At 29.1% G+C, this 17,381-nt stretch overlaps 1 protein-coding gene across 1 annotated transcript; it reads left to right on the forward strand.

Moving 5' to 3' along the window:
* The first annotated feature begins 1,002 nt into the window (after window positions 1-1,002).
* LOC149890238 (serine/threonine/tyrosine-interacting protein-like) lies at window positions 1,003-13,311 on the forward strand. Its single transcript, XM_090084994.1, has 10 exons — window positions 1,003-1,110; window positions 3,740-3,772; window positions 3,853-3,906; window positions 4,001-4,098; window positions 6,298-6,358; window positions 6,479-6,515; window positions 6,600-6,639; window positions 11,984-12,107; window positions 12,229-12,286; window positions 12,876-13,311. Exons 1-10 carry the CDS (start codon window positions 1,042-1,044, stop codon window positions 12,965-12,967), a joined length of 666 nt encoding a protein of 221 aa, XP_089941120.1. The 5' UTR covers window positions 1,003-1,041; the 3' UTR covers window positions 12,968-13,311.
* The last annotated feature ends 4,070 nt before the right edge of the window (window positions 13,312-17,381 follow it).

The following is a 17,381-nucleotide window of genomic DNA, read 5'->3' on the forward strand; positions in this document are numbered from 1 at the left end:
ACCACAGCTATAAAATTTTGCAGCTGATAATAAAATGCAGTCTTTGAAAGTTGAAATATATGTAAACTGATTAACTTGACCTTTTCAAATGTTGCATTGATCTGTTCCTTTAAAAGAGAAACAGCCTTAGATATCTATGGATAAAAATTTTCTTTTCTTAAGTTGGTCTTAAATGGTTAGAAGTTTTCTAACAGCTATATAAGTTCCTATCTTAAATTTGAGCAAATTTTTTCTGCTTTAAGAACTCTAGCTGATGAATTTAACACAGCATTAAATGCTGTGTTAAATTCATCAGCTAGAGTTCTACAACTTAATGTAGGATCTTGTCTTTACTCTTATTGTCTTCTTTGTTCATACCAATAATTTGCCATTTGATGGCTTCACTGAAGTTTTTTCTTCTCAATTTACCACAATATAAAGAAATAAGCTCAATATTTGACCAAAGTTATTGTTATTTAATTTTTTCAGGCTTTTTCAAAATTTTATATAGAGTTAAGTGAAAAAAGAAGACAGACCACAAGTTTGTTAGAAAAAACTCTGTCAAAAAAAAAAGCTCAAATATACATGTGCTTAAATGTTTTTGTCACTTTCTTTAGCGTTTTTTTTTTATATGAGTTCATAAAACTTGATATATTTACTGTTCTGTTTATCAATTTTTAATAATTTTTTTTTTTTTAAATCTTTTTTATTTTTTAAAAAAATTTTGTAAAATCTTTTATATTTTTTTATTTTATGCAATTTTGTCTCTATCAAATGTTAAAAATTAACGAGTGAGCTTAAACTTTCTTGCACTACTGTCTTACTGTGTTAACTTACTGCCTATATCATACAAAGTGTTTGTATATTTTGCTTAATGTTTTGCATAATATTGGTTATTTAGAGTATAATTCAGTTTGTGTGAAGTTTTTTCTTCTATTTAAAAAAATTGGATATTTTGATTAGATTTTCCTGAAAAAAAGCTAAAAAACTCATGAATTTAATAAAAATGTATTATCTGGATTCATTTAGTGTAAATTGTAAATTAATAAAGTAATATGATTGATGATGTTAACTGATGGTGTCTTCCAAAGTTTACACTTCCCTACTTTACCAGGGGAACAGGATGTTAAGGTAGGGAGTAAAATTTTTCTTTTATTCTGATGATTAAAGTTTATTTTAACAAAAAGTTGAACTTTCAAAAATGCTATGACATCTATTGTTTAAAATATCTTTGCTACATTAATACTATTATAATGAAAATATTTCAAGTTTATGATTGTTTTTTTTTTTAAAATGATCTCTTTTATTGGGTTATGGTTTGATACTTTTTATCAAAAAAAATAGTGTAAAGAAGCCTACTTAAATTACATGTTCATAATGTACGTTTTAATGTATGTTGCATGTTTTCATAGAAATAGGTAAAAAATTTAGGATATTCATATAAAGAAAAGTGAAAATGAAAAATTGAGTTTCCTTTCCATGGGTAAAACATAGCTGTTGGTTTTCAGGTAATAGCCTCCCAGATGAAACCATTAAAAAAGTTTTTAAATTTTCTTACTATAGGTTTTAATGAAATTTTATGAACTGAGCCATATAATGTTGAGTAGCATATTTAAAGACCTTTTGTTGAGCCACCTTAAATTTTTAATTTCTTTTTACATTTGGTATATTTACAAATTGCTGTCTGCTGTTTTTGTACTAAAAAAAATATTATATTTTCATAGTTGATTTAAGGAGCCATTATATTTCAGAAAGTTTGATTTAAGGAGCTATTATATTTCAGAAAGGTCTTCATAAAATTATTTGCATAAATCTTCTTGATTTTCTTGCTAGTTAGAATGGAAAGAAGATTTTTTAGTCATAACCTAAAGATTTGTACTAGTCAGTTGTTCTAAGCATTGTTAAATGTCTTGAGTAGTTTTTTTTTCATATGCTGTAGAAAAAAAATACCATTAACATTGTTCAACAAGCCAATAAATGAAAAAAGGTAATACTAATGTTTAAAAAGTATGTACTAGTAATACTAGTAATACTAATGTTTAAAAAGTAATGTTTAAAAAGTATCAACAACAAAATTTCAACCTAGCAAAAAAATCTGTCATATTTTTTATTTTATGAAACTTTATCAAATGTTAAAATTTAACGAGTGAGCTTAAACTTTCTCACACTACTGTCTTACTGTGTTAACTTAATGCCAATATCCTACAAAGTGTTTGTTTTATATTTTGCATAATATTGGTTATTTAGAGCATAAATCAGGTTATGTGAAATTTTTTCTTCTACTTAAAATTATTGGATATTTTAATTAAATTTTTCTGGAGAAAAGCTAAAAATTGTTGAAACTTTTGGTTAGAACTTTTATTATATCTAACTCTTGTTTAATGCTACTTATGGAACTTATTTGGATTTTGACTAATTATTTGTCCATCCAAGCCTAAATATATTTGATTGAATTCATATCTAGTGATGAGCTGATCATTGCATTATTTTTCTTTCATTTTCTTCCATTTGAGCTTTGATTAAAACTATTGATGAAACTATCACTACTCTTTTTGATCAATCAGCATGTCTGTTGATGGTACCATTCAGTTCTCTAGCATTTCTATATATGTGTTGGTTGGTTTTGCCATCAAAATTAAAGCAGCTTTAAACACCAACACACTTGTCCTCACCTTGCAAAACTTGTATAACAAAATGATTATTTTACTTTTCAGATTTAATTTATGAGAGCTTTGTTTTCATAAATTAAACTAGTTTTCATCACTGAAAATTAGCTGCTTTCATTTTTTTGAAAGTCCAAGCAATTATTTTCTTATACCTTCATAATCTTGTGCATCTATCTGTGGCCCTCATCATCAATTTCATCAATAAAAAAAAAAAAGTAGATTTAGGTTCAGTTAAAAAGTTTTTCAATAAATAGACTTATTGTACCATTAACATTAATATTAATTTTTAAAACATGACTAAACATTATTATTAATTTCCATACCCTCATAATTATGGACAAAAACTCAGTAACATCATATTGGTTACCTTAATGTCTATGACAAGCTTCAAAATCAAGCATTCCTTCATTGTCAGAAAAATCTTCCTTACAAGAGCTACTCTCTGAAAAACTGTATTCTTTTTTAATAGCTCATTTAAGGAGTCATTAAGTTTCAGAAAATTTGCTGTTTAAAACAAATAACTACTGTTAAAAATAAAAGTTGAAAGGACTCAGAATTGATATACCAATACATTAAAGTTAAAGGTTGAACTATTTATGAAAAGCTTGTGACCTCTGAAAAGCATAGACTCAAATTAGATTAGCTCTTTATGAAACTATTTGCATTATTTTGCTTGATTTTCTCGCTAGTAAGAATGGAAATAAGATTCAGGTGTTTTATGAATTCTTGAATTCCCTGAGTTTTTTTTTTTTTTCTTTTCTTCATGTGCAGCATAAAAAATTACCGTTAACAAGCCAATAAATGAAAAAAGGTAATACTACATCAAAGACTGTTTAGAAAATATCAACAAAAAAATTTCAGTTCCATTCTTTTCTTAACCTACCAACTTTATTGAATTAATTCATGTGATAATACTAATGTTTTGCAAAAGATTTTTATACAATTATACAAATCATGAAATGATAAGCAAAAAGATTTTCAGCTTGTTATGTTAGTTCAAATAAACAAAAAACCCTTCACATGGCCTCTCTCTCTTTAAAATGAATAAAAACCTTTCACATGGCCTCTCTCTCTTTAAAATAATTTATTTTTAGGATTGGGAGTATCATATGAGAAGGAGCATGCAGGTAAATGTTCTTTTTGTTGTTTGATTTGCTCCAACTACCGCAATTTTATTGATTTAATTTACATTTTCTTTTTCTTTAAGGAAATATTGCCTGGTATTTACTTGGGACCATATGCTGCTGTAACTAAAAATAAGGCATGTGCTATTTTTTGTGTATCTTTTGAAAAACCAATTTCTAACTTACTTTAAACAAATATTTTCTTTCTTGAAAAAAACGATCTGATTTTAGTTAGAACTGTTAAGAGAGCATGGTATCACTCACATAGTTTGCATTCGCCATCCTATTGAAGCCAATGTCATAAAGCCCAATTTTCCCCAAATTTTGAGGTAAATAGAGCATTTTTAACAAATTCAAACATTCAGTCTTTTCTTTATTAAAAGATTTAACAAATTAAGTCTTTTCTTTATTAAAAGATTTAACATCCATTTTAAAAAAAGGTTTAGGTGTTTTTTATGTTTCTAATTTGACTTAACTAAATTCAACTACAGTGATTTTTACTTGTTGACTCTACTTGTTATATGTAAATTCTGTTAATAGTTATAAATTTCTTGATAAGGAAACTTTTTTCTGTGAATTTAACTCTATTTTTTGTAGTTTTTTTGGATACAAAAGAAACAGTTTTCAGAAATTCTTAATATAGCTTTGCTTTAAGGAATAAGAACAACCTTATCTAAAAACCTCTTTAAGAACTATTCACCTGCATTAATCTTTTTTTTTTTTACATTTTCAGAAATGTTTGACCAATATTCAAACTATTCAACTTACTCTTGTAAAAAAAGTTTTAAAGTATTGAATTTTTTGAGTTAAAGAATAGCACTTCTAGCTATTTTTTTGGAACAAGGTTATTATTCGCTTATACAGCTATTCATGAAAGTTTAAACAATTGCAGAATTTTTATTAAGTATGTTTGGTTTTTGTTTAATAGAAAAAAATTGTAAAATGATATCGACTTAATTTTTTTTATTTATTAAAGAAAAAGTAATTAGTTTTAAAATGAATATGAACATATTATAAAAATTTTAATATTTAGTTAGAAAAAAACAATTACAAAAAATCATATAGAAAAAATAAGAAGCACAAAAGTTTAAACAATTTGCAACATTCGAACAAAAAATGAAAAAAAAAAAGAAATATTAATATTTAAAGTGTCCTCCTTTGTTTTTATAGCAAAGAAAGATAAACTTGTTTATGCATTGATTCAACTTATTTCATGCACATCATGTGAGGTATCTTCAGCCAGTACTCATTCAAAAGTTGCTTCAAATGCTGAGTTGATTGAATTTCATGGTATGTCAGTTGATTGTTGATCCAAGACCAAATATTTTCAATTGGGTTGAGATCTGGTGATCTTGGGCACCAGGGCATCACATTGAACTTTTTTTTCAAAAAATATTCCTTGATTGAGTGAGTTGTGTGAGCTGAAGCCCCGTAATTCGGCCTTTTTACAGCTCACAGAAGCCTATATCTTTGTGAGAAAAACATCCCCAGATGCCAACTGAACCTCCACCGCCTTGTTGATGATGTTGCAAAAACCTGTTGCAAATCTTTTGACATAGATTCTTCTCTTGCGGTTTGAAAATTAGCTTCATCACTCCAAAGAACTTTTACCCACTGTTCTACAGACCAGTCCAGGTTTTCTTTGGACCACACTCGTTGTTTACGTTTATCCGTGATTGAAAGAATAAGTTTTCTAGCAGCTATATATGTTCCAATACCTTTGTCCAACAATGTTCATCTCACGAGCTCTCTGCTAACTTTTGGATTATTTTTTGACTCATTGAAGATTTGAGCTAGCTTTTTGTAGCCGAGTCTGGGGTTTTCTTTGCTCATTCTGATTATAACACTTTTGTCATGGTTGCTGAGTTTGGGTGGTCTCCCAGTACACGGCATGTTGAAGACATCCTTGGTAAGTTCCCAGGTTTTGATGGTTTTTTGAACCCAAGATTCAGAAACATGAAGTATTTTGCCTATTTGAATATTTGTGTGATTTTTTGTATTCGCCATACCAATAACTTGCCACTTGATCTCACTAGAAATTGATTTTCAACCCATTTGCACGCAATTGAAACTAATTTGAAATTTACAGTATTTAAAGTTGTTTTTTAATGAACTAAAAGCTGCCTGATGATGTTGTGATGAATTTTTTGATTGTAAACTACTCATTTTAGCTTTATTTAAAAATAAAAAATGTTTTCGTACCGGATTTATAAATTAATTAGCAAATAATTGATCCTAAATAAAATCGTTTAAACTTTTGTGACACCACTTAATTTGTATCACCTACCTTTTAATGAAATTTCTGAGTAAATAGTAATGAGTCGAAACCTACTTTTTTTTATTCTATTAACAAATAACCCATTTACCAAATTGGAAAAAAAAATCATTTTGATGTCTATTTCCATTAAATTTTTATTCAAGAAAAACCGAAGATTAGATCTTAAAATTCTGTAATCGTTTAAACTTTCGTGAATAGTTGTATGTGAATAATTTTGAACATTCTTATAAATTTTTTTCTTTAAATATAGATATCTAACTCTTGACATCATTGATAAACCTGCAGAACCTATTATGAAGTTTTTTCCTATGGTGAAAGTTTTTTTTCTTATTATATTTCAATTTTTTTAAACAAGCTTCTAAAATATTTTTGACATTCTCAAAATGCATGCTTTCTAAAAAGATTTTGTTCCACTTATGTTTTCCATCTAGGTTAAACAGTTCATTGGAGAATGTTTGAAACTTAATGGTATATCAAGTTCTTTTTTCTACTAAATTTATTTTTTATCAATATTTGTACAGTACTTGTACAATGTTGTTTATTCTTTTCTAGGTAAAGTTTTAGTTCATGGAAATGGTGGAATTTCAAGAAGGTACATTATTTTGATTATTATATTATCTTTTTTGCTTGCACCTAACATGTGTTTTGCATATAAATTTTGGTTGATTTTTATCTTTACAATAAAAGTATCAGTCATACCTATTTGTTATCTAATCTTATTTTCTCTGATTCCTATTCAAAAGATTGTAATAAACTAATAACATGTGAAGTAATTTATCATGATTAAAAACTTTCTTGACAAATTTTTCATGAAATAAAATTTTGAGTAAACATCTGTTAAGAAAGTTGGTATTTTTTAAATAGTTATTATAGTATATCCAGTTGCTAGTCCAATGTTTGTTTGTATTTTTTAATTTGCTTGAGATTACACACACACAAAAAAAAGCATAAGCTTTAATTAACAAGATGCTAAATAAACTATGAAAGTCATCATTTTTAATAAGAGACTTTCAGTTTGTTTAGCTTCTGTGTTACACTATATATATATATATATATATATATATATATATATATATATATATATATATATATATATATATATATATATATATATATATAGATATATATAGGTATACATAGATATATATATATATATATTTCAGTTTGTTTAGCTTCTGTGTTACACTTTATATATATATATATATATATATATATATATATATATATATATATATATATATATATATATATATATATATATATATATTAGGGTAATAACTATTATCATTATTTTTCGTTATAAAGCTGAAACCCTTTACATTAGAGGAAGAATTGTAGGTAGATGACAGTAGCAACATCAGTTTTTAAAAAAATTGAAAAAAGTTCCCCCACCTTTTTATTTTTTTTTGTGCGCACATCGCACAGTTTGACTATTGGTTTCAATTTCACACTGACTTTTTATATGATGTTCTATACTGCTTTTAAGCACATTCCAGTCAGCTGTTTCCATTTGTTTATAAACTAGACATTTACAGATGGTTGTTAGTTTAGTAGTTTGTTAATAGATGTTGTTTATTATCTTTGTTTTGAATATATTCACTTACACACTTCACACGGTATTTTGCTATACCGGGTGAAGTGTGAACTCGTTTGAATATTTTTGTTTTCAGTGCAAGATTGTCAATAAAATGTCTTATAGAAATTCCAGCAACAGTGTAAAGTCAAACAGGTATATTTGGATGAAGAATCTACCCTCTTTTTCTAAACAGAAAAGAGATCCAAGTATTCCATCTGTTGAAAAGCTAACCAATCTCACACGGATGCCGACAAACCGTCAAATTCTTGGAAACTTCACTTTTCTGTTCAACAGCAAAAAACAGCAACTGAATCGAATCAAAAGTATGATTACGGATATAGAATTGCTCTGGAGGGAAATTCTAGACTTTCCACTATTATCCAGCGCACTCATCAGAAAGAAGCTCAATAGTCTGATTGATCTATATGACAAAAACAAAAAGAAATCGTCTGATAAATTCACTGCAACACTTTCTCAGTTATTTGATGTCACTAACGTTAATGGAGAATGGAAAAGTACAGAGGATAAAGAGCTCTACCAGAGGCAAGTTGAGAGTGGAGGAAAGATTGGTTATTCAATGATCAAACAAGCCCCTTTGGAATCAATCCACCCAAGAAAACGAATCCAACTATCAACAACTTAACCTCAAGCCAGCTCTTCTCAATCCCAACCCACACAAACACATGAATGTGACTCAGAATCCTCGGATTCTGAAACCTCTGATTCTTCACCCGAGTTGCCAACCTCTTCTTCCACGTCATCTTCTCCTGAATGCAAACCAAAATACCAAAGATCAAGCACTACAACAGCGGGTTTCAGAAGCCACAATATATTGGCTGTCAGCACCATGTGCTCGACCTCCTTCTGAAGCATGTCATGGATTTTCTTATTCAAGAGCCAACAACCAAACCAGAACTCAACTATTCCTTCATTAACAAATTAATAGAAAACTGTCTCTCTTCAGGCTGATTACCACCTTGTTGCTACAGATGATGTTAACACAGGCGAGAACCCTGGATGGCAAGATGATTTTAAGTTCTTATTTGAACTATGTCAGGCATATCGTCATTACAAAACAACTTCACGTTGGCCTATAATCAGCTGGAAGAAACTCCCAAATTTACACCAGGCAAGGTGGAACTCACGTGCGATATATGCTGTTATAGCATTATTTCTGATACTAGAGTGGCGCAATATCCTCACTCTAGCATGCGACTTCATCTGCTACGAATGGGCAAATGCTTGGTTCCATTCGCAACACTACAATGAAGTGTCCTTCAATGAACTGTTTACCTCACTCATGAAGATAAAATGCAAGAAAGCAGTTAAGTGTTTGGAGACACATTGGTCAGTCGAAGAGTCATTAATTGACATTCCCAGATCTAACCAAATTGCTGAATGTGCTGTAAAACTGATGGAGGAACTTCATGCGAAGTCAAGAAAAATTGAATTTTTGAACCTGAAGTTCATAGCAAAAACTATTTTTTAAACATTTTTTGTACATTTTGGACAAATTGCTAGCTGTTCTGTATCTTATTTGTTAATAAAAGTTGCTTAGTTATTACTAATACTCTTTTGAATAAAGCAAAAAACACATGTCGTTTTTTTAAAAAAAAAATTATTTAGTCACTTTTTTCTTCCGAAGAGGGGGGGGAACTTTTTTAAAAAAAATCAAAAATGCAATTTATATTCTTTAATTACTCATAAACTTTCCTCGATTGCAAGTGGTTTCAAGTTTTCCAAAATATCACAATACCCATACTGGTTCAATCTTCCTTCATATATTTAATGACAGCCAAAACTTAAGCCTGATATGCATCCCAATATGTCGACAGAGCTACCACCTTTTTGAATACGACTGTGTATGTGTTGCTTTAAATATTTTTCTTTATTTTTGCGATGAACAAATCTCTTGTTTTTTCTGTTAATAATTTCGAAATTCGACTCATCGCTAAAGATAATCATTTTCCATTTTTCCACTGAATAATCTAAACACTCTTTGCACCATTTTTTTTGTTTTAGATGATTGGTTAACGACAACATAGGCTTTTTTACAGCATGAAACGAATTTAATTCTTTTTTGCGTAATAACTTATTTATTGTTGTACGACTAACTGTTTTCTCTAGAAGCCAACTATTGATTTCTGCACTCAAAGCTGATACTCCTGCTTTTGGTTGCGTCTGCTAAGCGTGTAAAGCATGTTTTAATTGCGAGCTGACAGTTTTTTGGTCTTCATATATATATATCTTTTTAATGGGAGAAAACAATTATAATTTAGCTATTCTAGAATGTATTACGAAAGTTTATAAGAAAGGAGTCAAATAAAAAGAAATTGCCACTAAGTGTTCCATAAGTAACTAAACTGTATGTTGAATGATCAAAAAAATTAATGAAGGCTATTCTTTATTAACAGAACATAGAGGTAGAAGAACTTCTGAGCTTAATATCAACAAAAAACCTTTTCATTTCTCCAAAGAATTGAAACGCTAGAGCTGAATTTGTAAATGCTCATAAATGCTGGCTGAAAAAACACTGTTTCTTTTTTTGGAGATAGCAACTAAATAGCTGACCTGAGAGCACCACCTATTTTCTGAAATAAGATCTAATTTAAAGTCCCAGCGGTGCTAGGACCACAACAACCCCTAAATGTCAGCAGATGTCTTGGCAAATGTTCAGCTCAACACTGGTCTTTTGAATATTACTTTTAAGAAATTAGTTGAAGTAGTCAACCAAGCAGTAGGTAAAAAGGGGATCGAGCTCAATTTTCCTTTGAACTTTTAACCTGCTGATCAGTGACTCAGCTTCTTACTTACATCTAGATCAAAGCTTCTACTTCAAAGAGTGATTCATCAACAGATCACAATGTTGTCACTACTTCACCTTGCCAAACCTTTATTAACAGAGGTATTTCTGGTTAAAAATCTTTTTCTGACTTGATTATAGATCTAGGGATTGATGGTGGTAAAGGCTTTTAAAGGCCTCCTTATGTTTCATCCAAGCTCTTTACTGCACTGAAACACATGATCGCCTCTTTTCAGCTTTCTATTGATTTTAGGAAAATATTTTCTATATTTGTTGCACGTTCCTAAAGTGTCATCAGCAAATAAAAAAAAAAGCATTTTAAGCAAATTTTACTCACAGAAGGCGTGTAGATCAGCTATGTAATTTATTGGTACATATATGTACAGAGAGTCTTAAATGGGTTAATTCTACCTTGCCCTTCCAAATCCCTAGTGTCACACACCAAGACCTATGCAGTATTCCATCGTATTAAAGACTTTACTTACCATCATATGTATCACTTGCCTCAACAGTGAACAGACAAGAGAAGCAACACATCAAGATTTTCATCATTAGTGAAAGAACTTCAAAGGAATTCCCGCTCATCCAGAATTTGATTGAAATTTACAAGTTGTGTTGCTGATTACAATAGCAACCATCTCTAATGTTTTAGCCTATAGTATTTAACTTTGGACTTTTGTCATTTTGTTATAGAAAATCTTTGAATCTAGATCAAGTGTAAAAAAAATGCAGTGTGTTCATTAATCATCGAATAGAATGTTTTTGTTGTGTAAGCAGTATTGTATTTTGGGAAATAAAATAAAAATGTGAAGGAAATTATTTTATGTCAACAGTAATTAAAATATGACAACTTGTCATCATTTTTTATCATGACTAAATTAATTCAGAAAATTTATGTTAGTTTTTCTCTTTATCAGGTCTAAAAACCTATGGGGTAAAACATCAAAGCCATTTCATTTTCTATTAAAGTTATAATCCCTACTGAGTCCTTATGTAATTATCTATCAATGCAGTTGTCTTTCAATTTATATTAAGAAATAAGGGTATGGCTGCCCATGTCTTTTAATAATTAATTTACTTTTATGAACGGGTATTTTTAAACCGATTGTTAACAGTTAATGTGACAATAATCCACACATGGTTACATAAATAGAATTTAGTTAAATTTATGAGTAATAAGGAAGTGATATTTTTTTGGAATGTCTTTCTTTTCAAATTTTTTTAATCCATTATTTTAACTGATATTTTAGAATTTTTCGATGAAAAATATATTTGGACATCAGTATTTACTTTTGTAATATCTATTCTCGTTTTGTGTCATCCGTAGTTGTTTTTTTTGTCATTACTAATATCAACTTTAATTTTAACAATTATTTGACTGATTTTGCAAGTATCTTGCCATGTTAGTTTATCAATTACCTTTTTTTTTAAAACGGCCTCAAACTTTTGGCTGTTAAATACGATTTCCTCTTTTTCATCTATGTTATTTTTACTTTATTTGTATAAGTATTATTGAATAATTTTGATACAATCCAATAGCTGAAGTTTGTTTTTTAGTGCATCACTCATCATAGCCTATGTGATGGAGACTTACGGGTTAACTTACCAAAGATCATTTATGTATGTTCAACAAAAACGCTATTGCATAAATCCTAATGAAGGGTTTGTAAGACAACTCCAGGTATTGAAATAGTATTGCTGTAAATATAATCTTCATTAGCATAGTACATAACTTGTATTTGCCAGTAAGACGTTGTAAGAGACATCAATTTTTAGTGAAATTAAGTTGTTCTTCCATTTAGGAATATGAACCTATATATTTGGCTAGATACCAGCAACTGAATGAAACACATTCAAGTGGTAAGTCATTTAATCGTATTAAGTGATGGTTTTTAGTTTAGAAAATGAAATGAATTTAGATGGATTTTATACTTTTTAGCATCTCGTTTTTTGTTAAACTGTATTTTTGTTTTGTTTGTTATCTGTTTTAAGTCATGCAATGCGTTTTAAGTCATATGTATTCTATTTTCTGTAAGATACAATACTATTTGTTGTCTTGAAAAAGCTGAACAGTATACCTTATCAATAAATAAGATATACTATTTATATATTATAATCCTCGATTCCGGTGACTTGTAAAGTTTACTGAAAAACTTATCAAGTAATGACATTAAACTTTTTTTATCAAATAATTTAAAAAATATACAAAACTTGTTTTACTGTTAAACAGTATTTTCTTTTTCTTTTTCTTTTTCTTTTTCTTTGGATCTTACTTTTGAATGAGTATTTTACACTGAGCCTTAAAATCAAAAATGTCAATGGAAATATAAAACATTAAATTTTTTTTTCGAACATTTGGATCCAAACGAACTCATAGATCTTCAATTAAATCAAGATCGAGGGAAATTTTTGTTAGGGTTTAAATTTGGTTTTAAAAACTTAACTATAGGATTGTTGAAGCGAAAGCACGAAAGTGAAGACGAATCCACGGAAGATTTAAATAAAAGAGAATATTTTGAATCTTATGTTTTAAATCCTTAAGATCGAGAGAAAGGTAAAGTTGTGGCTTTTATCTCAAAGTGCTACAATGTAGTACATTTTGATATGCATTACACCACAAAGTCGGCAAAACAATTGTATGCAGGTTAACGGTTTATCATTGTTTTTCGATTTAATCTGATGAACTATTTGATGATAATTAAAATAAGGAATTTTTGTATTGCAAAATTACTAATTTCAATTTATTCAAGATATTTAAACCCATAAATTTTGTGGTGAACATCTTGTTTCACAAAGACTATTCTTTTAAGATTTGGACTTAGATTTTTTTTAGTTTTAAGTATTGAGAGTGATTTTTATTAAGTATTGAGAGTTCTTAATTTTAGTCTCATTTGTTTTTTATTGTCACTTGTAAAGATTCAGTTATAAGTATTTCACATTTTAAATGTATACAGTAGGGTTATGACATTCTTTGAATCTGTTGTGGCCATACTTCTATAACCTGAGAAATGTTGAGTAATTGATAAAAAAACTGGTTTAATGGTAGTCTAGTTGAAAAAATATCCCCCCTCCCCCTTGATATTAACGTGATTTTTCATAGATTACATGAGGACACATAAAGCTTATTTCCAACCCATTTATGAACAGCCCCAAAAATAAATAAAACTAATTTTAAATTATATTTAGTATTTATAAACTACATATCATTGAAGTGGATTAATAAAAGTTATTATTTTCAGCAAGTTAGTTTTAACGCTTCACAGGTCATTCTTTCCAATAAATTTCACATTTGCATATTCCCATTTTTTTGAATTTCGAAGGAGATCTGCCATCAATTTAACGCCTTGTTCAGCAATGATGTTTGTTCTTGGAATATGAGCCATACAATCTTCTTTGCTCCAGTGTTTCATAAAGCACTTTAAAGCAGCTGTACACTTAATTTCAGTCAATCCATCAAGCATATAGTCATATGATTTATCATCAAATAATTGTTTGCTAAACCAAAGTTTTTTCCATTGATTAGCAATAAAAGTTGCTGCACTTTCAAGTTCACACCTCCATGTTGGAGTGATCTCGCCATCCCAAGTTTATGTAATGATTAGGCTCAGCTTCATATTTATAATTTTTTTGAAGATTTTTATAATTTTCGGTTAAGTCCTTCAAAAATTTATAATCAAAACCAAGACTTGTTGATTTACAATTTACAAAATGTGTTTTAAAAGGAGATCCAGTATATGATGCTAACATCCTAAATATTGCGGTTTAGTAAAGCCTCTGGTTTCCATTTCATTTTGTATTTTTACCACTATACCATTTAATCTTTCTGTGTTTACTGCTATTGTGTCACATACAATCATTGAAATACATTTCCATGCATCAAAATCATTTAACAATTTCTTAAAAGCTTCAAAAATATCATTGAATTTTCCACTTTCATATTTAACAATTCCTAAGTTAATTTTTCTTTTCTCATTTTGAAGTATCACAACTTGGTATTCAGTCTTGTTTATTTTCTTTCCATCAAAATGTACGCAGAATTTTTCTTCTTGTACCATTTTAGCAACAATTTTCTTCCCCTTGCCTTATAGTTGATCTCCATATTCCTGTCTGACTTGGAGTTTCTATTTCAATACCTTTTTTAAATAACTTTTTACAGATTCTAGCTGATTTATTTGTACTTAAAGATTCAGTTATCACAAGATTAGATGCTAACTTTGTTCTACTATATACTCTCTTTCTTGATTTTTTTAATTCCACTGGTTCATAATTGTCTTGTGAATCTAAATCTGAGCCACTTTCTTCTAATGCAGTTGAACTGCTAACTGGACAATTATTAGCTTTGCTTGTAGAAGTTGTATCTTTTGCATTACAAACTCTGACTTTTGAAGGATGTAATGACACTTGTGTGTTAGTACTGTGACCAACTTCTCCTGAACTTAATAATTGTATGTTATAAAATTTTTTATCATCCAGACTAAGCCATATCTCCTTTATATTGGTTATATCAAAAAGATCTCCAAAAACAGAGCATTCTTCCTTTTTGCCAGGCTTTTTAAGATACTTGTCATGTTTTTCTATAACCTTTTCAATTTTTCTTCCTACTGATTTTTTAGAAATACTTGGAAAGTTGAGTTTGTTCCATAATTTACTTATTTCGACAGCAATTAACTTTACTCTTTCTTTTCTGCTTTTTTCAATTGATGCCAGGTAGTTGTAACGTCCAATAATAAAAGTTTTTTTTAGCATTCTATTAAATAAATCCAATGATTTTTCAATAAAGGGAAGACTAGTTCTTGATGTTATACATTTTTCAAACGAAACTAAATTTTTTGTCCATACTCTTGAATATTTTTCAACAACGGTTTTGCTATATTTATTTGACATATTAGAAAAGCTAAAATGCATAGATAATATATGTTAGTAATGTTTTATGTTTTAATATTATTTTAATAAAAATACTTCTCTTTAAAAATTTGCTGTATAAATATAAAATTAATTAAAAAAGACATTGAAATGGGTAAAGACAAAAGAAATGAGTAAAGCATAAAACGCATTTGTATTAACTATTTTCTGTATTTGTGTAATATTTCAGTTCAGCATATTACATAAGCACATAAAATAGTTTTTACTTTGGTGTGTTTTATGCTTTATAGCGAATTTAAAAATCAAATACTTCCATAATAGTCATAAAAACAACAATATTTTTATAGCATAACTTAATTGTGGGTGGGGGACATTTTTTAACACTATTCAATATTACTATGAAGTTTTAATATTAACTATCAATTTCTCAGGTTTTAAAACTATGGCCAATTAAAACTGTGACAAAAGTTTAAAAAAATCATTACCCTAGTATACAGGCATTAATTTGTTTAACTTTACACAGATGCACTCGCTTAACATAATTTTTTTTAAACAGTTATTTTAAGCTTTTCGAGCTTTGTAATAATTTTTCGAATACAAATAAGCGAGACTTGATGTGCGATTAACTCTCAAACCTTTCCTACAGTTCAAATTTTAATCCTGACAATATTTTATTTTTTGCGGAGTGTGGTTATTTTTGTAAAAAGCTTTTAACAACTTAATCATATATTTATTAATCTTAAGTGCTAGTTCCCCTTTGTTTTTTAATTATTAAGGTTTTTAACCTAAATTCTTGGATCCAAAAGTTGAAAAAGCAATAGTCACAAAAATTACAAAATTAGTGAAAAACACAAAAATCGCTATAACTTCTATGCGCATGCGCTTATAGCCCTGATACTACACTGAAAGATGAATCAGTTAAGTGGGAAGGTTCCATGTGAATTTTGGAAATTTCTGGTGGAAAATTCCAAAGTTAAACGCAGTGTGTCAACTTACCCCTGTAGTCAACTAGCCCCGGTCTCCCCTATCTAAAGATTGCAATCCCGGAGGTTATTTTCAATCCCGGAATTTCGGGATTAAAAAACATCAATCCTAGGATCCCGGGATTAAAAGGCAGATACAACATCTATATAGTATTAAGTAGAATAAAAACAGTACATTTAACTAAAAATATATTTATTGAATGAATTCAGTTTAAAATGTTAATTAAATTTCACATGTTAACTAATGTTAAAAAATGTTAGAAATAAGGAGATATATTATTTTTTTGCGCTTCGAAATGCGACATCAGAAAGCATAACGCGTCCAAAGTTTCATCGCCCAAGCGGTAACGAATTTTTGTATTGAACAGTCCAGCGGAAAAACATTCCCGCTCAGCCTCGACACATCGGTTTCATGGTCATTAGAAAAGAATAAACTCTTTCTTAATAATCGCCACGTGTACTCCCATTTTCAAATAGTGTCATTTCTTTTTGAATTTTTGATGACAATATTTCATGTCTAATTGGTTGTATTGGTGATTGTCCTTCTTTAATAACACGATCAAGTTCCTCTTCAATACTTAAACTATTACTCTCAGACTCAGGTGCCATTTCAATTTCCTCAATCAAATCCATGTCAAACTCAACTGATGCTCTTACTAGAGCAGGATTGGAAACATTTAATCTTTCCAGCAATTCTACCAAATGTTTTCGACATCTAAATGACTATTCCTTCATAGACTTCAACGGGGCTTCGACCGTTATGCAGGTATTGCAGAAGTCCACTCATATCGGTTCGGCGTTCATGCATGCGAGTCATTAAAGCTCTACGCATTTCTTTGCTTGTAATATTGTCAGCATCTTTTAATTTTGAGCAAAAAATTAATACCAATATCCGCTGTAAATAGGCTAGAGTCTCGACGATATATGGCTTCAACTGTTGCTTTAATGGGAACTAAAGTTGTAATAATCTCTGATAATATTGTCACTTCATCATGTGACAGAGCTATAGAATTATCTTGCACTGGGTAAATATCAATTAATGATATTTGTATACAATTTTTTACTTTGTAAAATCGCTTAAGCATTAACAGAAGGCTGCTCCACCGCGT

This window comes from Hydra viridissima, unplaced genomic scaffold, assembly GCF_058129835.1.
Source record: "Hydra viridissima isolate aposymbiotic clone 2 unplaced genomic scaffold, HvirCarnegie_v1 scaffold_4, whole genome shotgun sequence".
In the NCBI taxonomy this organism is placed as follows: Eukaryota; Metazoa; Cnidaria; class Hydrozoa; order Anthoathecata; family Hydridae; genus Hydra; species Hydra viridissima.

Bases quoted from the DNA above. Each gene is read 5' to 3' on its own strand.
- LOC149890238 (XM_090084994.1), top strand. From the start codon at position 1,042: ATGATGTTAACTGATGGTGTCTTCCAAAGTTTACACTTCCCTACTTTA. The intron at 4,099-6,297 runs GTAAATAGAGCA...CTTTAAATATAG, and splicing joins AATTTTCCCCAAATTTTGAG to ATATCTAACTCTTGACATCA. The intron at 6,359-6,478 runs GTGAAAGTTTTT...TTTTCCATCTAG, and splicing joins TTATGAAGTTTTTTCCTATG to GTTAAACAGTTCATTGGAGA.